The sequence below is a fragment of the Protomyctophum parallelum genome (assembly GCF_964188405.1).
Source record: "Protomyctophum parallelum genome assembly, chromosome: 3".
In the NCBI taxonomy this organism is placed as follows: domain Eukaryota; kingdom Metazoa; phylum Chordata; class Actinopteri; order Myctophiformes; family Myctophidae; genus Protomyctophum; species Protomyctophum parallelum.
Window position 1 is genome coordinate 23,906,830 of NC_139698.1, and position 26,136 is coordinate 23,932,965.

At 44.7% G+C, this 26,136-nt stretch overlaps 1 protein-coding gene across 2 annotated transcripts in view; it reads right to left on the minus strand.

Moving 5' to 3' along the window:
- Positions 1-26,136, minus strand: part of grik5 (glutamate receptor, ionotropic, kainate 5) — a gene marked incomplete at its 3' end in the record, with an annotated part of 95,423 nt that overhangs the window by 50,726 nt on the left and 18,561 nt on the right. For both annotated transcript variants that reach the window (XM_083760318.1, XM_083760317.1), the window contains exons 5-8: positions 14,924-15,102; positions 10,871-10,924; positions 7,482-7,640; positions 6,321-6,473 (exon numbers count right to left, since the gene is read on the minus strand). In XM_083760318.1, the coding sequence (XP_083616444.1) occupies positions 6,321-6,473; positions 7,482-7,640; positions 10,871-10,924; positions 14,924-15,102 (545 nt within the window). The remainder of the gene's footprint in view (positions 1-6,320; positions 6,474-7,481; positions 7,641-10,870; positions 10,925-14,923; positions 15,103-26,136) is intronic.

A 26,136-nucleotide genomic window follows, 5' to 3' on the forward strand; every position in this document is an offset into this window, starting at 1 on the left:
CACTTAAAAGGGACATTTCACCGCTGAAAGAAACTGCAGTCACTCAATGTTAATAGTATTTGTAGTAGATAACAGTAGCACAATTTGCACCCTATATGAACAGAAAAATAATGTGTGTTTGAATAGGGTTGGACTGGATTGCTGAATTCCTACAATGCCCATAATGCTTTAGTGCACTTCCCCTGCTTGTGGAGAGGGGGCAGGCTGCATGGAGGTGTGACATTGTAGTCCAAGAAGGAAGTGAGACCACATTTTCATGACAGGTTTTTGGTCATGAACATGGCATCATGACTGATCTAAAAAAAATATTAAACACATAAAAACCGCAGGGAAGTGTTTCTTGTGTCCTAAACATCATTAAAATCTGCTCTGGTTGCAAAAGCGGTGAAGTGGCCCTTTAAGCCCTATTTTATAGAGGGTATGTGCATGACATCATCGACATCATACCTGGAAGTTATGCGGGAACGCCCACCGAGTGGCAAAAAACTACTTTCTGGCCTTGACAGCCCATTCATCCAAACAGAAAAGTCCTGTCTGATTGCATTAAACAATGTTAAACTCACCAACATTGCGGCTGTACGAAAAGCTTGAATTATCCTCTATCGGCAAAGTTTTTGTTTCAGAAAAATCCACCATAGAAACGTTATGAGCTGTACTTTCTGTCAAGAAATGCCCTGCATTTGATTATTTTCTAAGTGTCAGAGTTTAGAAGTGCTTGCTTTCAAAAACACAACATTTTGCTGCCTCCAGCCTCCTGCATATTTACACACACACACACACACACACACACACACACACACACACACACACACACACACACACACACACACACACACACACACACACACACACACACACACACACACACACACACACACACACACACACACACACACACACACACACACACAGTATAGACTTCTCCCCTAATAGGAACTCTGGGACCTACAGTACTACCATCGCTCAAAGCAATGGACCCGTTTTCCAGGTTCCTGGAGTTAGCTCAGACTTGGGGAAAAACTGCTCATGAATAGAATGCCCCTCGCACAGCATGGAATAATCTTCAGTTGGCACTAGTCTCAGTTATATTCTTGGGATATCTCAGCCACCCAATGTGCCCTCCAAGAATTAAATAAAGGTTAATTAAATACAATTAAATAACGTTGGCCTAGAGAGAAGACAATTAAATACAACTAAATACTCGTACTGCTTTTATCGCCACTCCTGTTACTACAACCTAGTGTTAAACAGTCTGCATGCATTTACTTGGCGTCATTAATTTCTCCAAAGCATTTATTTTTTACAATGTGTGACTTCCATTCAGCCATGCGAGGCACCATGCCATGGGTTCAGTGTCTTGTTCCAAGGACACTAGGACATGATGCCAGGAGCAGTGGGTATCCATCCAACTGTGGAGCCTTCCCATTCCTACACAACCACTCTGGGCATGGGCACACTTGAGCCGACAGCCGCGGACAGAAGAAGCTGTGTTTTACGTAATTTCCGAGTTTTTAGACAGCTGGTGGATGGAAAAGAAGCTCCACCCCCGTGGCTGACTGCCGCGACGGACAGATTCCTGGAAACGCTCTCCTCCGCGGCAGTCAGCAGCGACGGTGGTCGCGACGATGGTCAGCGACGGCCCTGCTTTAGGGATCGCTATATCCATTCCTATTAACAGGTTCCCTCAGTTCGACGTGTCCACACTCTTCGTTCATATTAGCGTCCCGTTCACCTCAGAGCGGCAGAAAGAATGCCTCGTATCTGCTACTCCAGGGCGCTCTCCGTGGTTTTGATCTGATGGATATTTAGTATACCGCTTTATTTCTGACTTCTCATCCGCCTCTCGTTAAATATGAACGCTTTGGAATATTATTTAGCGATATAATGAAAACGAGAGCAAGGTAAGCTAGCAAAATATTTCTGTTTTTTCCCCAGATTGTTGCACGTCACCTAGCATGTATAGTGCTGCAGTGAACGAAACAGGAGCCACCCTTTGTACATGCAGCAGCGTGCCGACAGCACAAGAACACATGGAGAGAGTGGGCTGAGGTTAATGCACGTGCTACTGTACGTGTGTTGAGTGGATGTGGATGGCACTAGAAGAGAAAGATGTGAAGAATTCATTTAAACCCCACTTCAAACAGCGAGCAACCATGCCAAGGTCCCTGTGACATCGCACAGTACCATCTCTGTCCCTGTGCGAGTGTATATATAAATGATGGAAACCTTGTATGTCCAAAACCGTTCATTTTTCATTGTTATTTTCAAAAGCTCAACAATCTCTACAGATGTAACAGATTGTGAGCTCGTAGATCGTCTATTGTCACAAATGTGTGACAATAGCACTTATTCTTGGGGGTCATGATTCAATTCAAAACGATTCTCGGTTCAAAAATAGATTCTCATCTCAGTTTTATCTATTTCAATTCACAACGTTCATTATTGGTTTAATCTGGAATTTAACCACCAAGTAGTTGTAGTCTAGTTATTTCCAGCAGCAAAAATAAAAATATATATAATACCATGGTCGCTTCTAAAGATCAGGTTGTCTGTTTGATGCAGAAACATAGCATAAGTGCCTTGATGCAAGTAACATTAACAAGCACCGCCGCTTATGGTAAGATTATATTTCATATCACACACACCGTATGTTTATATGTATGTTGTACAGTATGCGTCAGTCTCACTTAGGCCCTCATTTATCAATCGAGTGTAAAATCTGCCACAGATTCGAGTGCAGGTTTCGTAGTACACCCACGTCGCCACGGCATTTATAAAGTGATCGCAAACAGCTGATCCTTCCTTAATTTTGTTCTCACGTTAATAAATGTCACGGCTGAATTTGATCTGGCACGCCCTAAGAAATCAAGCCTCGCCCTCGTTTTTGCGACATGAACAACGGCAATACGTTTCCTGAAACCATGGTTACATGAAAAAATAGGTTTCTCCCGTGCCTTACTGCCCGCCTCACCCCCCTCTCTCATACACACGCACAGCACGCGCACGCAACTTGCAAGCCCAACTAACTGGTGTGTTGTTAAACAAATAAAGAACGAACACCTGCATGAATTAAATAAAGCGTGCGTGCCTGAACCTGTGAACCATAATTAAATAACAAATAGGCACACACACGCTGCTGTTTTGCAGGTGCTCCTCCTGTCCTGTTCTGTCCTGTCTGTCTGTCTGTCTCTCTCTATCACAGTGGTCCGTCCGTGACCAACTGACCATGCACGTTCCGACGTTCGACAGTCTATTTAGATTGCCTCCAGTCGTTAGTCACTGCAGTGGCCGGGCTGTCAACTGAAAAACATGAGGCTACAGTATATAGCCTCATGTGGCTGGTGGTGGGCAGCGTGGGCTGGCTGGGTAATATACCTATATCTCCGATGCAGTTCCCACTTGCGCTGGGAGCCTGGCACGGTACATTTGGCATTCGAGCGACGCGTCGGGTTTATTATATTGCACATAGGCTACCGTAAGAAAGACATCGGCCTTCATGCTGTAGATTAGGCTACAGTAGGCTATACCTGCACGTTGGGACTCTCCGCAGCTGAGCTGCAGCAGCTGCTGCACTATACTCTCCAACGTCCCGTCATGGAAATATTTCAGCACAGACAGCCCAAATCCTCGCATGTATGCGCTCATGCAAAACACTGTTTAAATGGCTTAAGCATCTCTTGCAACATTGTTTTTAATTGCGCGATTTTATATACTAATTTCATATGACACATGTATTCCTTAACATTTTTATTTATTTATTTTTTACATGTAGCCCATATACATTATACATACCTTTTATATAAACATTTTAGGAGTGAATACATATATGTTTAGATGCCTGTGACAGCCTCTCAGCAGTTCAGACAAGGCTGCTCCGCTTGAAAAACAGCGTACGCCAGCTGCAGAGTAGACGTGGGTTTTGATCGTTGTCACGTTCAATTTCAAGCTTTGCCGGAAATGTTAAATGCCGAAAATGTCGGTAATTTCGGCGTGCGCCCATATTTTGGCGTACGCACGGTTGATAAATGAGGGCCTTAGTGCGTACAGCCGTATGTGTGACTACAGCAGGACATATGGCACGTCGTGTAGTATAATTATACGATTCTGTCATACACGACACGATTTAAAAGCCCATCCTCTCGCCGAGGAACGTGGGCGGGTAAAGGATCATGCACGCATGCATGCACGATCACTCACTCACACACACATAATTAATGGTACTCACCACCACATGTAGACAAGCAACATCAACAGACTACGCACATTCTTAAACTAATGGCCTACGTCATTTTTTCAGGGTTAAGGTTAGCCTATAGTCTTGCCAGCTTCCCTGTCAGCAACGGCAGACTGCAGCGAACGCAGCAGGACAGCATGATACGTAGCACATATGGAATAGCTTGGACCCTATTTGCAAAGTTTGTAATGTACAAACGTAACTTGATATAACTTTTACTCAAACGCGGGTGAAACAGCGTGCACGCAAAGAGTGCACGCGCACACGCACATGGAGTGGACGGATCGATTGATCTATCAAAAACAACCCTTGCCTAGCACCTCGCCACAAAACAAAAGCGTGTGTGCAGCGTGAATGATAATACGAATGATCGACCTGGCTGGATACATTGGTATCGAACAGTCTGCAATCAGACGACTGCAACTGGTCCAGAATGCTGCTGCTCGCCTTTTAACTGGCACTAAAAAGAGAGAACATATAACCCCCGTGCTGGCCTCCCTTCACTGGCTCCCGGTTTCTTTTATAATTGATTTTAAAGTCCTTTTATTTTCAATTCATTGTCAATTGCTTGCTTGCTTTGTTTATTTGATTAGTTTATCATTTATTTTCATAGTTTTTTATTTGTACAGGAATAAAACCCTTTGACTGTACGTTTTGTTAGGCTAATTAGTTCCTGACAAACGCTCTGTGTTGCCATGACAACCACGCACACTGATGGATGAGAACACGTAAGGGTTTAGGTAACATCTAAATTCTAAAGTGACAGTCAGATGTAAACAACTGAACTGGAGCCTGGGTCTTTGGGAACTTTCTGTTCTTTGAAACCATTGGCCCCCTGCACATTACATTGCTCCCAATTACTGCTGATAACTACCTACCTCACTGTTCATGTTCATATTTTGGGGGGTGGGTACGTGGCTCTTCCAAGACAGATTTAGCGCTCTCATTAGAAGGCGGGTGTAAGGGCCATCCAACCGTTTCTCTAATTTCTTTTAAAGTGTCCATGTCTCTGAGCCATAGAGTAGAATCGGCTCGACGGTAGTCCTAAATATTTTTACTTTTAACATCTTACTAAGCTGGGATGACCAGATCTTATGCATGCCATTGCAGGCTGACCAGGCCATACCCTTCCTAGTTTGAAAGTCCTTTTGGGAAGAAGATATATATATGAACCCAAATACTTGTAGTCATCAACCTGTTTCAGAGGAGTGCTAAGTGTTTTTATAATGTGGTTATTGTTGGATTTGCATATATATGTTTACGTATTCAGTTTTCGTCTCGTTTAGATAAAGATCAACACAGTTGGAGGCCTGCTCAAGAGACTGAAGGAGAGCCTAAGCGTATTCCAATGATTGACTAATAAGCACGATGTCATCAGCGAAGTTAGTGTCGGTTAGGTATTTAGCAGGATGACGAGAGCTTCTCCTAGGGTTTAGTTGGTAGCCCTTATCTCATTGATAGTATCAACTGACATACGGAGAACATAATTAACAACAATAATAAATAGAAATGGGGAAAGCGTGTCGCCTTGGAGTATGCCAGCAAGGATGGGGAATGATGGTATTTCTCTGTCAGGAGTAAGGATGGTCGCTGGGGTATTTGTATATAGAACTTTTATGGCATTGATCCTTTTTATGGGGATACCATAATATTTCAAACATTTTGGCTCTGTCCACTGAATCAAAAGCCTTTGAGAAATCAACAAAGCAAGATCGATGTTGCATAGCTGTGATTCCTCAATAATCCTACGTAAGCATAGGAACATTGAAGACAAACGTGTGTAAACACAAACATTGAAGACAAAAGTGGGGACGCAAATTGGCCACAATGAGATGATTTATGATGACGTATGATGAGAGAGGAGTGCCCCTCGCTTCACACGGATGTGATTTTGTGTATAATGTGTGTATAATTCTAATTTACTGGAGAATGCCACTTATCTGCCCCTGGAGGCTTTTCAGGCATTCTCCCTCACACTTTCACATGATATTTTTGACAAACATTGTTAAAACATTATTAAACATGATTTTTTTAACTGCTTTGCAAGTGAAAACAAACAAACAAACAAACAAACAGACAAACCAACCATGCGCAGGTAGTTCATCAGGCTGGTCCCGTGTTGCCAGATCTGAGGCGAGGTGCAGCTTAGCGGCCTCACTCCGATCTCCTGGCTGCGGTTGAGCTCGCGCACCGCCCCCACCACCACGTGCACCGCGTCAAACATCAGCGCCGACGACAGCTGTGGGTTAACGAGGAGAGAGAGAGAGACAGACCAGCTGTGGGTTAACGAGGAGAGAGAGAGAGACAGACCAGCTGTGAGTTAACGAGGAGAGAGAGAGACAGACCAGGGTTAGTGTAGTTCAAACTATTAGAGAACTAAACGTAGAATTGCAAATCACATTTTAGTTTACTGAAATAAAAATGAAACCTGCAAATAAAATGAGTTTAAATAACAAGACTGATGTTTTTAATGGCACAATAGAAGAAAAAAGGGACTGCCCATAAGTCTGACCTCCCGTTAGTCCGACCTACGTGGCCGGTTAAGACTGAGGTTAGGGCTAGCGACCTACGTGGCCGGTTAAGACTGAGTTTAGGGTTAGCAACCTACGTGGCCGGTTAAGACTGGTTAGGGTTAGCAACATATGTGGCCGGTTAAGACTGAGGTTAGGGTTAGTGATCTACGTGGCCGGTTAAGACTGAGGTTAGGGCTAGCGACCTACGCGGCCGGTTAAGACTGAGGTTAGGGTTAGCAACCTACGTGGCCGGTTAAGATTGAGGTTAGGGCTAGGCTTTGGGATAGTGTTAGTAATCGGTTCGGACTAACGGGTTAGGGTCGGAACAATGACAACAAAAACTGCCGATCTACAAGCTCTCAACGTGTCGCGATGTGAGAAAAGAAGAGGAGGAAGAGGGGAGAGCACAGAGGAGGGAAGAACGAAAATGAACCGGCAGCGGAAGAGGGGAACGTCTCCATGATTAGAGGGTATAGGAAAGACGGGATAAGGAGAAGTGGAGGGGAGAGAAGGAGAGGGGCGGGGGGGATGTGGGGAAACAAGAAGTACATCAATACACATTATGTTCACGCCGAACGCATGGTCTGAATCTACTTAGCTGCAAAATGGAATTACTGATGGTGGAAATGATGTAATTAGACATTGTGTGTTAAACGCTGCTGTCTGGCGAGTAAACAAGGCTTTTACATCACTCGTGCGTGTGTGCGTGCGTTAGGGGAGTGTACTGTACTGACCGCGGGGCCGGGGTAGGTGAGGTCACAGCCCTCCCTCCAGGACAGGTTGAGGCTGCGGATGAACTCCAGGTAGAAAGGATGCGTGGTGTTGAACATGGAGAAGCCCACGATGTTGGACTGCTCGTCCACTACGTCGTCCAGCCTCAGCAGGGGGAAGTCCTGGGAACGCAACGCCAAAAGGTCATTACTTTAAAACCACTTCAACCCCATGTTAAGGTGGGCGACAGTGGACCGGCCCACAGTGACAGAGCCCACAGTGACAGAGCCTACAGTAACAGAGCCCACAGTAACAGAGCCCACACAGTGACAGAGCCCACAGTGACAGAGCCCACATAGTGGCCCAGCCCACAGTGACAGAGCCCGGCCCACAGCGACAGAGCCCGGCCCACAGCGACAGAGCCCGGCCCACAGTGACAGAGCCCACAGTGACAGAGTCCGGCCCACAGCGACAGAGCCCAGTGACAGAGCCCACAGCGACAGAGCTCAGTGACAGAGCCCACAGTGACAGAGCCCAGCCCACAGCGACAGAGCCCACAGTGACAGAGCCCACAGTGACAGAGCCCACAGCGACAGAGCCCACAGTGACAGAGCCCACAGTGACAGAGCCCACAGTGACAGAGCCCACAGTGACAGAGCCCAGCCCACAGCGACAGAGCCCACAGTGACAGAGCCCACAGTGACAGAGCCCACAGTGACAGAGCCCAGCCCACAGCGACAGAGCCCACAGTGACAGAGCCCACAGCGACAGAGCCCAGTGACAGAGCCCACAGTGACAGAGCCCAGTGACAGAGCCCGGCCCACAGCGACAGAGCCCACAGTGACAGAGCCCACAGTGACAGAGCCCACAGTGACAGAGCCCACAGTAACAGAGCCCACATTGAGAGAGCCCACAGTAACAGAGCCCACAGTGACAGAGCTTGCCCATAGCGGCAAATAAAGATAAAAGAGACAGAGAGCGTCTGCGGTCGCCTTCACCTCACACAACCTCCCATTCATTCTCACATTTATTCAGTTTATCTTTCCCTACTCGCCCACTTACACAGCCTTGTGCCATCATTCCTTGCGTCTCTCTCTCTCTCTCTCTCCCTCTCATGAATTTTATCTGTACATTTAGTTTTGCTATATTGTTGTGAAGTTGGTTTTGTTTAAGTGTTGAATGTTTGAATGTAGGGGAGAGCCAGGTCAGTTGACGCGCATTTTACTAATTCCCTCCCTGCACAGAGATTAATTAATTTCAAGTAACCAAACTTTTTTGTGAACAAGATACACTTGTCCTCTCCCATTACTCAGAGTGTTTTTTAATTTTGTCGGACGCAATCGGCAAGCAAAGTGATCTCGCGCTCACTTCCGCACAGCGCTTTTGGCAGGACGAAAACTGCGGAAGTGAGCGCGAGATCACTTTGCTTGCCGATTGCGTCCGACTCGTTTCACCAAAATTTAAAAACACTCGGGGTAATGGGAGAGGACAAGTGTATCTTGTTCACAAAAAAGTTTGGTTACTTGAAATGTATTAATCTCTGTGCAGGGAGGGATTAGTAAAATGCGCGTCAACCGACCTGGCTCTCCCCTACTTACAGCGTGCAAAAACACAAAAGGGTCTGTATCTCGGTCCCTCCCCTCCAAGCAAGGGCAGAAATTGATTTTTTTTTGTCTGCGAGGCTTTCTTGCGCTGTGGAATCGAATGACGTCGCCGGAAATACGCAACGAAAAAGTGTTGCATGGTATCCAGTCCGAGGTGCAACCGTCCTACCGCGCCAACTGACCTGGCTCTCCCCTACAGTGGAATCAAGCCTCTGGCTTTTTTTGTGTCATCCATTTGGCGTGTTTTTAGCTCGTTGTAGGTTTTAAAAAAAATAATTGCATCTCTGTATTGAAATTTAGAATATTTCTTAATATCTGAAAAATGAAAGAAACAAGGAAAATAGCATATCCACAAGCTCACAGTGAGTTGAGCTTGTAGATCGGCTACTTTCAGTATGAAATAGGCCTTAAGTGGTTAATGCATTTTGTTTGTGTGACTTTAGGTCCCAATTGTCCCTTCCTATAGAAATATGAAGTCAAAAGTACAATATTCTTCTCTCTTCCTTCATCCTTTCTCATCAGTCATCACCTCTCTCTCTCTCTCTCCTCTTCCTTCTCCACATCACCTCAGAGGTGTCATTCATTCTGCATGGGTCCCAAGGGATGCTAACTACCTCTCCCTTAGCATTTACATTGCCCTACAATTCTCTATGCACATTTTCTCTGAATGATATTCTTTTTACAGATTAATCTCATTTAAAGATCATCTCCGAGTGCGTTTTCTTGTCTGCAATCATACACTTATTAGCCACTTTCACTACAGGCAAATATTATATATATATATATATATATATATATATATATATATATATTAGGGCTGTCCCCGACTAAGGATTTGTATAGTCGACTGATAGATGAATATATTTATTTATTTTTTGCCCCAAAAATTTGTATATAAAAATACAATATTTACAAGAATATTGTATTATTCCACTAGGTCTGTGGGGGACATAAACACATTTGAACATTCTGACTGTTCAAATCTTTTTTTTTAACAACTGAGGGGCTTGTCATTAGCCAGATTGAGCACAGCAGGTGAGATTGAGATTCTGGAGTCTATCAGGCCAGCGCACTGTGCGATTCAAGTCACAGGCAGTGGCACATTGCCACACAGGCAGACACACTCCACATGCACATTGGAGATTTGAACAGTCAGAATGTTCAAATGTGTTTATGTCCCCCACAGACCTAGTGGAATAATACAATATTTTTGTATATTTTTGTAAATATTGTATTTTTATATACAACAATATACTTTTTTTTTTTTTTTTTTTTGATGAACATCAGTCAGTCGACTGAGACACGTTCCGATCGATTAGTCGACTATTCGACTAATCGAGGTCAGCCCTAATATATATATATATATATATATATATATATATATATATATCAAAGGTTATAGTTTACATGGAGGTATACAGGCTTCCTCTGCTTTATCAATAACAGCATTTGCTTGGAATAAACCTTTCAGTAATTCCATTACTATTACTGAAAAGACCAATGTGCCGAGCTTGTAAAATCGAAGCCGAAGACATTTGGTGTAGACAGATAAAAGGCATGGGGCCAACTCAGGTACAGCTTACTAAGTTTAGAGGGTTTACGTTTTAGTTTTTTGGACACCCACAAATCTTTATTTCCTGAAATGACACCTGACACCTGCATGCACTTTATGAGCTCACAGAGGCACTGATAGAATGAGTGTGCAGACTGGAAGTGCAAGTCAGAGGAGAGGAGAGGAGAGGAGAGGAGAGGAGAGGAGAGGAGAGGAGAGGAGAGGAGAGGAGAGGAGAGGACTGATGTGCTCTTACCATGGTGGTTAGGATGTACTTGTAAAACGCTGACGTCATCCCCAGCTCTGATGCCTGTAGGATAAGGTGAGAGAGAGAGAGAGAGAGAGAGAGATAGACGGGGAGAGTGAACAAAAGAGACAATTGGGGGACAATACGTTAATCACAGTGTTCCGTCATCAGGCAGGGTGGTGGGACATTTGTCTGAGGTGAGTGCAGTGCGGTGCGGTATACGATGGGAACTACCGGTATGCACACTTTTTTCACATGTAAAACTGTGATGTGACAAGTTGATTGTGATTCTCTGCAGCCCCACGCCGACGGACTCACACGGCGCAGGTTTCTGCCGCTCCACTGCAGGCCAGCAGGCATGAATCACTCACAGCCCGTGGTCCTTTGGTAACATCTGCACCGCATCCCCAATGAAGAGAGATGTGTGTGTGTGTGTGTGTGTGTTTTCCACTATTCTCTGTAAGTCATCGTTACTGCTTTTTTGCAGACTCCCTCCGGTACAAGCCTCTCTTTCTCTTTCTCTCTCTCTCTCTCTCTCTCCTTAAGAACTCCGCGGGCGCTGAATGTAAATCAAATTTAAATAGATGTTATTTCTAAGAAAACAATCGCAAATCAGGTAGCCTCCGGACGCGTGGAGACATGTTTTGGCGTCCGATAAAGCCCGCGTGCCCTTGACTATACACTAACGTAGCCTGAATCTTCACCCGTCGGGTACAAGACTGAGAAAAGGATAGCTTTTGCATTCCCGCGACGGCGCCTCATCGAATGCCCAGGTCAGCATCACGCCGGCTCATACCGTATGCGTGGGGGGGGGGCCTCTCTGGAGAAGAAACGCCAGCCCAGGGGGTGAATAATGTGAATAATCATTGAAAAGATTACGGCACAGAACATACTGTACTGTATGCGGTCCAAATCCATAACAGCATGTGGGGCCAGCAAACCATAATAGCCTTTGTGTGTGAGTTGGCCCCATAGGTTATAGAATATTAAAAAGGCCACTGCAATATGACGCATACGATTACGTACACATACAGTATGTACACATACAGTACTGTAGACTAGAGGACTCGAGAGAATAGCTTCTAGCACTTGACCGGCTTATTGTTGGTCAAGTGGCTAAGACCTCCGATTCTGAATACCCATTTTAGCCTTAAAGTGGGCGATTCACAGTTGAGAACCCTCACTTATCTATATATATATATTATATGCAGCCCCTTGTTTCCACCTCCGCCTGAACCCAGCGGTGGAAGAACTAGCGTTCAAGTATTTTACTCAGGCTAATTAGAATAATCAATACCGCAGTGTCGAAATACGTGAAGTAAATAATAAAAATAAGTAAAGGTTTGGTATTAAAAATGTACTTGCGCAAGTATAAAAGCACTGGCGTCAAAATATACTTTAAGCACCAAAAAGGAAGTGCTTATGCAGAATGTCCCATTTTAAAATGTGTACAAATCTTTTAAGCTCACGACTGAGCTTGTAGATCGGCTATTTTCAAATAGCTGAAGTGGTTAATGCATGTTTTGTAATAATACTCAAAATTCAGTAACTAGTAACAAAATGTCAAATAATTGTAATGGAGTAAAAAGTACAATATTCACCTCTGAGGTATAATGGAGTAGAAGTAAAAGTACTGAAAATGGGAAATACTCCATTAAAGTAAAAAGAACTTCAAAAAAAGATCAAAATTGTACTTAAGTACAGTACTTTAGTACATAATTGTTCTTAATAAACTATTCCACAATCTCCGAATGCTACAGTACTATATAGTCTGGAACTATATATAGTCTGGAACTACACCTTTTGAAATCCAAGCAAGGAAGCTGGCATTTCCATTCCCATGATTTCGATTAGGATAAATTTGCGCGACCGTCAAACGGAAGTGGGGAGGAGGCTTCACATCTGCTCTATCGCTTGTTGATGATCAGAGCTTCCCTCGCTCCAGACAGAGGCATTTGAAAATCGCAGGAGGCAACAGTCTGGCCACGCAAGACTGTAACCTCTGAACAAAGCCATATTGATTCCTGCCTCTTTTGGTTGGATGATTGGATCATGGGAACCATGTGGAGAGGTAATGTGGGCAGAGCAGATGGTCACATCGAGGAATCCATCAGGAGTTGACGTCAGCACATTTTGAAAGGAGAGAGCCCTGTTGTAGAATTCACAGGGATAACTTCATCGTTCGGAATGAACCGCCAGTAAATTTACATCACCGTTTGAAACTTTGGCCACATTTAAACCCATTAAAAACAAGGAAAGCATCCGTGTCATTTTAGAAAAAATATAGATATATTGTAAGCAACCTCACAGCTTGTACATCTGCTATTTTTTATTTTTATTTTTTATCTTGAAAGTGCGAGAACTATACTGGTTTAGAGGGCATTTGCAGAATTGGCATTAGCTCTTAGGTGAATATGGACAGCTGAGATTGTGATATAATATGACAGAACGAAGGAAAAAAGCCAGATAAGTCCCGTTTAACGAGACAGGGATCGAATTCTGCCAGTGACTCCCGTTTACTGACTCCCCTCAATAGTGTGTAAACCATCCATCGTGAATTCACTAAAATACAAAGTGTAGAGTAGACTCGACCCACTTTACTTCAAACAACCCCTAGTAAGCAAGGAATGAGTTATGACCGAGCCCATAGGCACGCATACATAAACAAGGCTATCCCCCATTATTGTGTTACAGTGAAGTATAGGTTCGCTCTAACGCGCGCTGTGAGTGCAGTATATTCTCCACAACAAGCCGTTGACGCTAAAGTCCTCCGGCTATGCACCCACATGTAGCCATGTTGTACACTAAAGGCTCATGCATACTCCAGGTTTTGGTGATAGGTTATCACCGTTTTAGGTGATAGCTTAAGTTTACGGGAAAAACGGGAAAAAAAAGACTAACATTTTAGGGAAGGAGTAGTGGAGAAGAGATCCAGTAGAACTAAAAGACAAGGCATTTTATGTTTGGTTGCGAGCAGGTGTTCTGACAATAGCACAAAACAAAAAATAAACATATTTTTAATTACCGGATTAAAGTACATTAAAGAAAGACGGAATTTCACGTTCTGGCACAGGCGGTGGAGAAATTAACGTAATTCTGCGTTCCTGCCAGGCATTCCTGGCATATTAATATGGTAAAATTTTAGCTGCTGAAAAAATAGCAGATATACAAGCTTGTATGCACCTCGAGTGCCGCACTACTAGGAAGAAGCAAGCTGCAGCGAATAGTAAATCTAGCCTCAAAAATAATTGGGAAGAGACAGCAACAATTAGGCTGTATCTACAAGGAGGTACTTCGTAAAAAAGCTATCAAGATAGCAAACGACCCCTCTCATCCACTCTGCAGGGAGTTCGAACTACTTCCCTCTGGTAGACGGTACAAAGTACCAAGAGCTAACCGTATCATTTTTAAAAATTCTTTCATACCAAATGCCATTAAGGCACTAAATGATACCATGTCTCGATAGATTTGTTTGTTTTCCAAAGTATCTGCCACTGTTGTCCTGCACTTTTTGCCATGAGAAAATAATTGTGTTAAGTGTTGTTGCTGTTGTTGTTGTTTTTTACTGTTTGAGACCGAAGACGAATTTCCACACGTGGACAATAAATGAAACTAACTAACTAACTAACTAACTACGAGCTTGTAGATCTGCTCTTTTTGAAAGATCGTGAAAATGTGTGCAAATGTATTCTTTCACAGTGAACGTTTTTATACAGAATTTGCTTGTGGGGGTCCCTGGAACAGCACATTTTCAGATGACGGTCCGCGGCCAAATACATATAATATTTGGGGACCTTGACATGAAAACGTTTGAGCACCACTGAATAGAAACATAGGGTTTCTCAGAAAACTGGATTTAGAAGACATTTAGTAGAATCAGCCTCAGGTCTTAATGGGTGTTAACCCATTTAGGCCTGACGTCGAAATTTAAAAAAAAATATTTCTTTCTGAAAAACCTCATGTTTCTGTATCAGTGGTTCTCAATATTTCATGTCAAGGATCCCAAAAATGATATGTAATATAATGTTGTTCCAGGGAACCTCCCCTCAGGTGATGGCTGACCTTCTTGAGGATGAGATAGGAGACGGAGGCGTTGGCGTCGATGATGATGGTCGCCACCTTGTCATCCCGGATCTCCTTGAGCAGAGGGGTGGGGTCCAGGTTGTCGTCCAGCATCCGGATGGACAGCGTCTCCCTGGAGATGAGGAAGCGACGCACCAGCTCCTCCAGTCGCAGCAGACCTGCGGAGCGAGCGGGCGGGCGGGAAGGACGGAAGGAACTCAATTTAGGATTAACTCGTGTTAAAAAAAAAAAGGACACGTATCGGTAAATATGCTGTGCCTCAAGTTGAAAGAGAGGCTGAAAGACACGCACATCCAAAAACTATAGGCTAGGTGCTGGATGAAAAATAACAATTACCAATTACTGCTCCCAAGCATATTTGAGTGGTGCAACCACTCCAAGGAACAGCAATGTCCGTGTTCACCTATGTGTCCGCCTATGTGTTGGTTAATGAGCACCAGTATATGACTATGAGTACCAGTAGGGGCGCTGTTGTGCCAGAAACAGAGAGAGGGATAGTGCTGCACTGTTGCCTGCTAATGAGAGAGAGAGGTGTTAGCTTTTCTTCAGACCTTCACAAATATTGAGTGTAGACAGACATTTATATATGCAGTGACATCACCACACCTGTGACCCATCAGCCACCAGTCCCAAGTCAGTGTCACTGTCGAGTGATAATAGTACACAAGAGGGGGATGGACGGAAGGATGGACGGATGGACAGACACAGACAATTTTTACATATTTCCCCATGTGTCATTCAGGGACTGCAGTAACTCAGTCAGGAGATAGAGCGGCCGCTTAGGAAAAGAAGGTTCTTGAGCAAGACACTGAAGGCCAAACTGCTCCTATAATTGGTTGGTGCCTTGCAAGATTTCCCCTGCCATCGGTGTGTGAATGGGTCAATCTGTACTGCACATTGTAAAGCGCTTTGGATAAAGGCGCTATATAAATGCACAATTTAGAATATATTTGTGAATACAATAGTGTCGCAGCCCCGCCCCCTCGAGAGACCCGGAAAATAAATCCCTGTTCATTTTCCTCATAGACTTTTCAGAAAGTATTTATTTAAAGACGTTTACGCGGCGGACAAAGCCAATTCTTGTAGTGACAAAAAGGTCTTTAAATAAATACGTTTTGAAAAGCCTGGAGAAAATGAAGACTAGACGCTCTATAGTCTATACCCGCTCAGGGATATGACATATCCAAACCCCCCACATTCTCTTTCTCTCTCCATCTCGGCTCCCCTCTCTCTCACCCTTCTGTCTCTCTCAACCCTCTATCTGCCACTTACTGTATATAAAGGGGTGTCCCCTGTGTCACCTCCGTTATGCGATGCACAGCCAATCACGGTGCAGATTGACACACCTTCCAGCCAATCGCAGCGCCAAGTTCGGCCCCACATATAAAAAGGGGTGGGGTGGGGAGGGCTCCCTCCCACTAGGGAAAGTGGGCTGTCAACTCCACAAAACCGTCTTCGTATTGGTGAGTAGCGAAAGTGTGTATAGGATTACCCGAGAACACCAAGGACAGAAAAGAGGGCCCGGAGAGGAGACGCAGGGCAAAGCGTACAGAGAGGACGGGATATGCTGGGGACAAATCATGCACTATATACAACTGAAACCCTCCATCTCCACCTCAGCTGGAGACCGCTCTGCACTTCCTGGAGGCACACAGTCCACTCCGCGCAAGCCTTTGGTTGTTCCAAAAGAAATGGAGTCCCCACGCTTTTGCTAATTGCAATTCTATATAGTAAACCTCGAAGGCCGGTAGCTATGTAAATAAGTGGGTGGGGGGGGGGCAGGCAGGCATCTGGGGAATGAGATGGAGGAGGAGGAGGAGGAGGAGAAGAGAGGAGACCCTACAGCGGTAGAGAGAGAGAGAGAGAGAGAGAGAGAGAGAGAGAGAGAGAGAGAGCGGTGCGTGCGGTGGGGTAATCACTGAACCAGGCCAAAACTTTAATTAGTTTCAGGAAGTGTGTGTGTGTGTGTGTGTGGTGGTGGGGGGGGGGGGGGGGGGGTGGAGAGAGAGAGAGAGGGAGAGAGAAATCAATGTACTTTACAGCTCTTTCAGTACTCTGCTGCTCATCCCCCCCCTCTCTCTCTCTCTCCCTACACATCCCACCCCCTCTCTACCTACACATCCCCCCCCCTCTGTACCTACACATCCCCCCCCCCTCTCTCTACCTACACATCCCCCCCCCCTCTCTACCTACACATCCCACCCCCTCTCTACCTACACATCCCCCCCCCTCTGTACCTACACATCCCCCCCCCTCTGTACCTACACATCCCACCCCCTCTCTACCTACACATCCCCCCCCTCTGTACCTACACATCCCCCCCCCCTCTCTCTACCTACACATCCCCCCCCCCCTCTCTCTCTCATGCACGCTCCTCTCCTTTTATACCTCCACTCTCTCTCACTTTTTCGTTCATTTTTGGCTTTCCATGCACCCGTCCTCTACAATGTCTGGCTCTCTCAATTCAATTCAATTTCAATTCAATTCAAAGGAGCTTTATTGGCATGAGAAAAACTACGTTTACATCGCCAAAGCAGAAGTGGAACAAGACAATCAAAATAAAACGAATAATTCCGTGCACAAACGGACAGACAAGACATTCCGTGCACAAACGGACAGACAGACATTCCGTGCACAAACGGACAGACACACAGCTGCGCATATAGTGGCTAGAGCCACTCAAAAACAACAACCAAGCACCGCCCAATTACATCAATGGCTATACAGTAGGTGCATACTGACTACAGAGTTGAGCAACATCTGACCAAGTATCACACTCCGAAAACGATATATACTCAATGTACTTAGTTACTGTCCCCAGTCCCCACTGCATAAGACATGTAGGAATTAGGGAAAACCTCACAATCCGCTAACAGCTAATGAGCCGTTAGCTGTTAGCGGATGGTAGCGAGGCTAATTAGATAGCTCCTGTAAACAGCATGTCTATGAGTGGATGGTAGCGTGGCTAATTAGATAGCCCCTATAAACAGCATGAGTGGATGGTAGCTGTTATGACACGGCCTCAGCGGCCTGACTAAATGACACATTTCTCTGCATAAGCATATATTCATAACTGTTATGAATTGTCCATGAACAGTTAAGTAAGTCTGTGTACTTGAACTTGAGATACAGTGTGCTTTGATGTGTTTCACTGCCTCCATTGTACTTTCTAGATTATGTGAGGCATCTGTTAGATGGCGCCCATAAGGTCAGCCTGGTATGCAGACAGTAATGATAATAATAAATGTTGATGCTGCTTTGTACTGAACCTAGATCTTCTATGATTTTGGAAAACAAATACAATTTTGAATTATATATATATCACTGAGGATACGTCCCATGTGCATCCATGCAATGTTTTTTAGTTATAGTTCTTCTATTTATAGTGACTCATAGGAATAGACTATGTGACAACCAGGTATAGTCTGGTGACAGCCGGAATGTAGACGGCACCCGGGTGAGCAGTATGGGTTAGTGCCCCAGCCTGTGTCCGCCATGAGGAGGAAGCCCAACAACCCTCGGTGAGGCCTTTGGGAGGGCCATGCAAGCAGCAAGCGGAACCGCAGCACCATGACCCTGCGGAACCATTGCCCACCACTCCTGAATTAACTGTCTGGTGCTGGGACTCTGGTGCAACGCACAGGTCCTCGCTCTACTCCTGGTGGTGAGAGCAGGAGTGGACCTGGTGAGACGTAGGAGGGGCCCGGCCAGGAGACAACCAGTCCCTCCATGTGCCAGAAGTGTACCTCCCAGCCCTGGCAGAGTAGTTCTGGAGTAGTTCCAACGGATTGTGTGCCCCTGGTTTTTCCCTAGTAGGACTGATTGAGGGTAGCTACTGGGACGTAAGTCGGGGCTTGATCACTCCCGGCTGGGTCGCCTGAGTGAGGGGTATGATGTTGAGAGACCCGAAACCCCGTTGACATCACTGAGGATGAGGATACGTCCCAGGTGCATCCGCGTACATCCTTTACGTCCTCTCTTGGAAGAGTCACCCATCGACCTCTATAATAATGGGCAAACTTCCCCATGTTTCTTCACTATATTCCAATCCAGAAGAACACAGTTTGCTGGCCACTCAGAGCTGATCATGAGGTTATATCTTCCCTTCTACTCTGGTATCCTATACCTCAAAGTAGACCAGAGGTACAAAACTGTCGTTCCCTGATGTATGATGATGCTATATTAGGGACACATGCATCAGTAAGTGTTAACAAGCCGGCAGTAGGCCTCAATGAAGTTGCATGGGATCAGTTTAAAGGGGGCGGAGGGCAAGAAGCCAGGTTTGGAGGAAGGCGGGAAAAACAAGCGCTGGTCACAGATCAGGGGCGGGTGAACTTTCAGGACAATTCACAGTTGAGGAAAAGGTCACCGCCTTCCAGTTATGAGGAGAGTTTTCCCAGATTGTATACTAGGCGACCCCAGAATGGTAATCAACAGGAACAACAGTGGGGTCGCGTTTACCATGGGTACAACAGGGCAGGCGAGTCATCTCCCACCTTTCATGTGCAAGAAGCACGTTCTGGCCAGGAAGACAGGGCCCGTAAATCTTCTCCAGCTATGGGTGAAAACAGTGCAGGGGCCAGAGCGAAGGATAGAGATTTGAGGGCTGACCAGAGACGTCCGGTTTTGCAACAGGGCAGAAAGGTCGAAGGTGGCCGGGCTGAGGGAAGATTTGGGGCAGGTCTTATGAGGGGCCGGGGAGGAGCCAGCGTGAGACCCTACTACAGGAACGGCGATTTTTGAGAATCCACAAGCAGGCCCACTAAGAGAGGTTTTTTAGGGTTTAGTGATGAATAAACTGTTGAAGTATCTAAGATCATTTTTTTTTGTTTGAGTAGAAATGCTGTTTGGTATAGAAGCATGATTACTTTTAAGTGCGTATAAAAATATAGTTTGTTGTTTTTAATTTTGTTCTGTTTTTGCTGTGTTTGAGTCTAGAGATAAGAGGGAGGGATAGAAAGATAACAGATTGTGTGGGTGTGTGGTTGACCTAGTTTGTGTTAACTATCCCCCTCTTTTTCCCCTTTCCCTGACGGTCAAAAGTTTAGGGGAGGGGTTTGCCCCTCTGCCCCTCTCAAAGCAGAGAGCATTATGATGTGTGTTTTTTATTTCATTTATTGTGTCACATATTAGGATGTAGTTCAGGTTTAATGGGTGTGGCAGTATGATGTACCGGTAAACAAAGTTTTTAGCGTAACATACACACTAACAGTTTTACTCATGTAACGGTTATTCTCTAGATGGGATATAATAATTATTATTATGTTTTGTATTTTAATGGCTTTCAAGTATGAGTACAAAAGAAAAGGGGAAGATTTTTTCGCCTCCCTGCAAAAAAAGGAGGAAGGTAGAGTAGTGAGTATGTAAAAGTAGACAGTCTAAGCCTTTGTCAGGTTTAAGCTTCTAGATAAATATAAAAATGAGTATGTTAAAATGTGTGTACTGAGGGTTACTGACTCATGATGTTGAAGGGTGAGAGGTGAATAGGGGGGGGGTCATAATTTTGGAAGAGAGTTTAACTTTGTGAAGTGTTTGTAATAACAAATTGATGGAGCAGGCCAGAGCCAAATGGTCAATCAAGATAAGGATTGGAGGGGGGGTCTAAAGAAGGGAGTATTTGAGGAGGTATGGGAGAGCAGGAGGGGACCTTTCTTTATTCCTTGCAGTAGCCTCTGGGGAGAACAGTACTCTGTTTTGTGATCCCAAAGACCATTGTATTCTTTTTCTTTCTCTTTAGATTAGTTTTTTTTCCAGTCATTTATTTCTTACCTATTTCGATATTTTCTTTTCACTGGATATTTTACGGAACCAGTAGGGTTTCTAAACATTTTTGGTTGTATTTTTACCTTTTTGTTCATTTTTATCATATTTGCTGTAAACCATATATTTGCTGATTTTGTGGAGAAATAAACGCATATTGGATTAAACTACTACTTCTGCTATCCGTTCATCTATGCTGGTGAGTAATATAATGTATATTCGTTTGTTTGTTTGTTGGTCTGAGTCTGATACAATCTCTGCGACAGTGTATGTCCTATTGCTGTCCCAATATTGCGGCTGGTACCTTCTGAACATATGCACAGTGGACAGGGAATCAGAAAATAACACCGGGAGTCAACAGCAGGAAGTGTCCTCAGGCGAGTCGCTGGGATATCTTGTTGTTTTCCTGTGAAGAAGGGCTGCTCCGCTCTATATGAGAGCCGTGTTGTGTCCTCTCAAAGTAACTGAACAGTGCATTTCCGGTGGCCTATCGGCGAGTCGCGGTAGGGGCCTAGGATTTGACTGCATCAGAGCATATACGTGGATTTATCTTGATAACCGACAAAGGGGTGTGATCAACGGGACTTGAACCTATTACAGGGAGAGATTTGTCGCGGTGGTACACTCAACTGGTCTACAGTAAGCAGGAACTAGGGATGGCAATGAAGGACCGGGAAGTTTGGCATGACATTGTGAAATCCATGATCTCGACTGCGGTAGAAAAATGATGATAATTTGATCCCAGGCACAGCCAACTCAGCATACGAGTGTGCTACTCATACGCTGAGGCTTGCGTGCAGCAAGTTGTGCGGTAAGTACTGGGAGCTGATGGTAGGTGTGGCGCTCCACCTCATCATCCATCTCCCAAGTGCATTGTAACGGGGACAGTTGATCCCTATTCTGGGATACTATTGTAGGCGAAAAGTGGCAATAAATGGAAGAAAACTTTCAAAGATTATGAAAATAGATACATAGAAAATTGATAGAAAATGAATAACGAGGCCTGGGCCATGGCTCAGTGGTCCAGGCCGGTAGCCCGAGTCTGGCAGTGTGCCACGGGTTCGATTCCCGATCCCGATGGCCCTTACTGCATGTCACTCCCCCATTTCCTGTCAGCCTACTGTCTGTCCCTCTATAAAAAATATAAAATAAAGGCGAAAGCCACAAAAAAGAAAAAAAGAAACAATTAAAAACATTTTGTAGTGGATCGGTGGTTAAGTGGTTAAACCGCCCACTCAGTCAGATGGATGTGCACAACCAGGCACGCACACACGCACACGCACGCACGCACACACACACACACACACACACACACACACACACACACACGCACGCACACACATGCACGCACACACACAGCTAAAGCTGTCAAATAATTGCAGTGGAAATGTGGAATATAGTAGTTACATGTGCCTCCCACAAATTTCAAAAGCTTCCGTCATACAGTCTGGAGCACGGAAGCTCTGAAAATAATCTGTATATAAGCTGCAAATTAACCGGTTTAAAGCTGCAAATGGACCCTTATAAGATCTTTAACGCCTTATTAATCTTTAACTAATTTTACACTCTCAAAGAGTTACATTATTGTTAAGCCTCATGCATTACTTCATTTACAAGAAGTCTACATAATTAGAGAACATAGATGAATTGTTATTTTTGCCTGTTTTCTCTTCTATGGTACAGTACAGCATTGTGGACAATATCTTATCCGACGATGACAAAAATATACAACATTTTGGGTCTGAGAGGTTAAATCTCAGGAAATGGTGTTTCGTCCGTGGCTCCAAATGCTGAATAAATAATGGACCTCGATATGAAAAGGGTTGAACACCACTGCTGCAGCAATAGCATATCAGAAAAGGAATAGTAGTCAAGGAAAAGTATACTACCTCAACATCGTACTTGAGTGCAGTACTAGTAAATGTACTTAGTTACTTCCACCACCACACACCAAGTCCACACAAGCATTCAGTGTGTGGAACAAGCCTGTTGAGTGGCAGTTTAGTACCTATTCTGTAGCCATGGCAACCGGCTCCATAGCGATAGATACTGTAGCGCATGAGCCAAGTGGGTCAGAGTCTGTGAGTGCGATAACCTTGTAGAGGTTCACCTTTAAACCAAAAATAACACACACACACACACACACAAAGTCCACGCAATCTCAACATCAGTCATGATAACTGTTTTCCATCGTCTGGTCTGGGACCCCACCAGCGGCCCAAAACTAACTCTTATGGGTCTACAGAGGAGACCCATATAAGAGAGAAGAGAAGAGAAGAGAAGAGAAGAGAAGAGAAGAGAAGAGAAGAGAAGAGAAGAGAAGAGAAGAGAAGAGAAGAGAAGAGAAGAGAAGAGAAGAGAAGAGAAGAGAAGAGAAGAGAAGAGAAGAAGAGAAAAGAGCTTTGTTCATCCCGTTTAGATCCAGTTACAGGGCAAGAGAAAGTAATGCAGATACAGCCGAGTAACAAGACATCACACTCAAAAGAAACACTGTCAATAGTGAACAAAACATACAGCCTCAACAGCGCTTCCATAGTGTAGGACAAATGAAACAATGCGAGGAGTGCATGTCAGATAGTGTCCTTATACTGTTAATGAACTGATTAATTACTAGCAATTAAGTCTATTGAACAGGCCGGACGAAAGCCCATGCCATAGCATTCGTTTAACCCATTTAGGCCTGGCGTCGAAATAAAAAAAACGTTCGCTCTGAAAGAATATATATTCAAAGATTTGTGTCGCATTTTTACGATTTTTGAGTGGTGCAACCACTCCTACAACCAGCAATGTCCGTGTACCTGTGTGTACCTATGAGCACGAGTATGTGACTTATTAATACCAGTAGGGGGCGCCAGAAACAGAGAGAGCGGTATTGCTGTGCCTGCTGCCTGCTAATGAGAGAGAGAGAGAGAGAGAGAGAGAGAGAGGGGTGGCGGGGGGGAGGGGGAATTGCACCACTCAGTTCACACAGGTGTGATTTTTCAAAAATAGCAGACCTACAAGCTCTGAGCTTGTAGATCTGCTATTTCTCAATAGCTAAAGTATAACATAATGCTTAGTTAAAACACCAAAAGGGGTTCTCGTCCAGAATGGGTTTTAATGATCTGGGGTTATGGTTCTGCACTGCTAAAATCCTCAGGGTTCAATTAACTCTGAGGGACTAGAAATGGAACCAATTAATGGACCTGGAAGGCAGTGGTTCTCAAATCTTTTAATATAGTGTCACTTTAACCACTTTAGCCATATTTAATACTTTGGCTATTCACAAATATCTGCTATTTTTGGAAGAATTGTGAACATTTGCACGAATCTTGGAATATAACTTATTTAACACAAATCTTCTCTTCTGGTGGTCCCTGGCTCAAAACATTTTCAGATGGGGGTCCGTGGCCAAAAAAACATATCAATTTGGGGGTCCTTGGCTTGAAAAAGATTGAGAACCACTTCTGTAAGGGGTCCATTTGGTTCCGTATAGTATACTCACAGTCTCTCAGAGTTAACCACTCACACCCAAAACTGTCGGTCTGCATTTGGTGTATACTCATGCGTTTACCTTGCTCACTGTAAAAGTCGCTCTGGATAAAGAGCCTCTGCTATACGTCGAAATTGTAAACTCTAAGTGGTTTAACAGACCCACAAGTGTCCAGCTATGGAGCGCCTAGCCGCCGTGAGAGGCTCATATACAGTATACGTATATGACCCGTTTAGTTGATGATCGAAACTGTGAAAGGAACGTTTGATGTCCTTTCAAAGCTCCGCCAGCGACAAGCCCGCAAGGAAGTGCAGAAACATCGTTCTTCGGGGTGGGAAAAACAAGCAAAAATCAAGCGGATAATGAAAACACATCTATCACATGAATCAATTATTCAGAATGGGGCTTTGTGTGGTTTTCTTAATGCTCAACACCAAAATCTACCCCTCCCCCCCCCCTTTTCTTTTACACAGTGATTAAGTGCACATAGATGCTGAGTGTACTACTTTTTGTATTTTCTCTTATTTCCTCCCCTCTCCGGTGATACTGAGAATTCTGGTCGGGTTGATGTGTGGACTGTCGGGCGCTCGGCACAGTTTGATTCAGAGCAGGGAGTGATTATTGTGTGAAAATGTCGTTTGGATGGGCAAAAGCGGGTGAGGGCACAGCGGTATAGCCGCGTGACATGTACTGTACAGTACACACAGTGTGATTGTACCCTTATTATTATTATATGCCAACTCTCAATTTCAAGTCCCTGTCACTGTTCAGCCCTACAGTTGATCACGTGGGAGGGTGCAGACAAGAGATAGGATACGACAGGAAGCACGCACTTCATACCTGACGAAGACCCACAGAGGTCGAAACGTTGTAACAATAAAGAATTTTCCTGGGAGCTACAACTCAGTGTGCGGACATCCCTTCCTTTTTCAGGGTGCAAACAAGCACACGACGTCGCCATGCAGATTAGACGATTATTTTGACCCGACAGTGAGGAGTCTCACTGATAACGAGTGGTTCCAAACTCTGTACTCAAGAGTATTTAATACAATTAGATACAGGACCTTTCTGTTTGGATGAATGGGCTGTCTATGGGAAGTTGCACCTAGTTAGCACCTTGCTGGCAAGATATGGCAGCCGTGTGCATATTGTCAATTGCTAAAAAAATATAACTTCAGCAGTGTATTGAACACACGCCTCTCAATTTGTAAAAACGTGCATTTCCCGTTGGTTTTCCCGTGCATTTCACGTCATGTCGGGAGCCCTCGGGAGCCCCCCCGACCCCCCCCCCCCCCCCGGAATAGTTCACTTCCATGACATGGATCGAGAGGCATTTGCAGTGCTGCAGCTATAGTCAAGTCTACCAACCAACGGGTGGGCTACTGCAATCTACAGCCATGCCTTTCTCGCGTTACGTACGTCTCGTCCTTTTAATTAAGGATAAACCCGACGCGCTCAAATGTCAATCAATGTGACTGCCGAGCCAGCGCAAGTGAGGACAGCATCGGCGCATCCACATCTATAGGTAGGCTAACCCAGCCAGCCCACCACCACCAGTACCACATAAGGTTTAGGCTGCACAGGGAGGCTGTCTAATATAGACTGTCTGTCATAAACATGCAAGGTCACCACAGTGACAGACAGAACGGGAGGAGGAGATGATGCAGGCTGGCAGCTATTTGCAAAACAGAATGTGTCACGGGCTGTGCGCTCCAAACTCATTCCATTGACGTGGGCAATGTCATTTAATTAATGCTTCACAGAATCACAGGTCGAGGTTTTCGTTCACTAATCTTGTTGTATATTAAATGAATAAAGACTTTAATAATTGTATAAATACACAACTAACAACACACAGTGACAGTTGCTTGCAAGTATGTGCGTGCGTGCATGTGTGTGTGGACATGACAGCCAGACAAGCGAGGCGAGAGGGAAACAGTGTAAGGTAGGCCGACAGCTA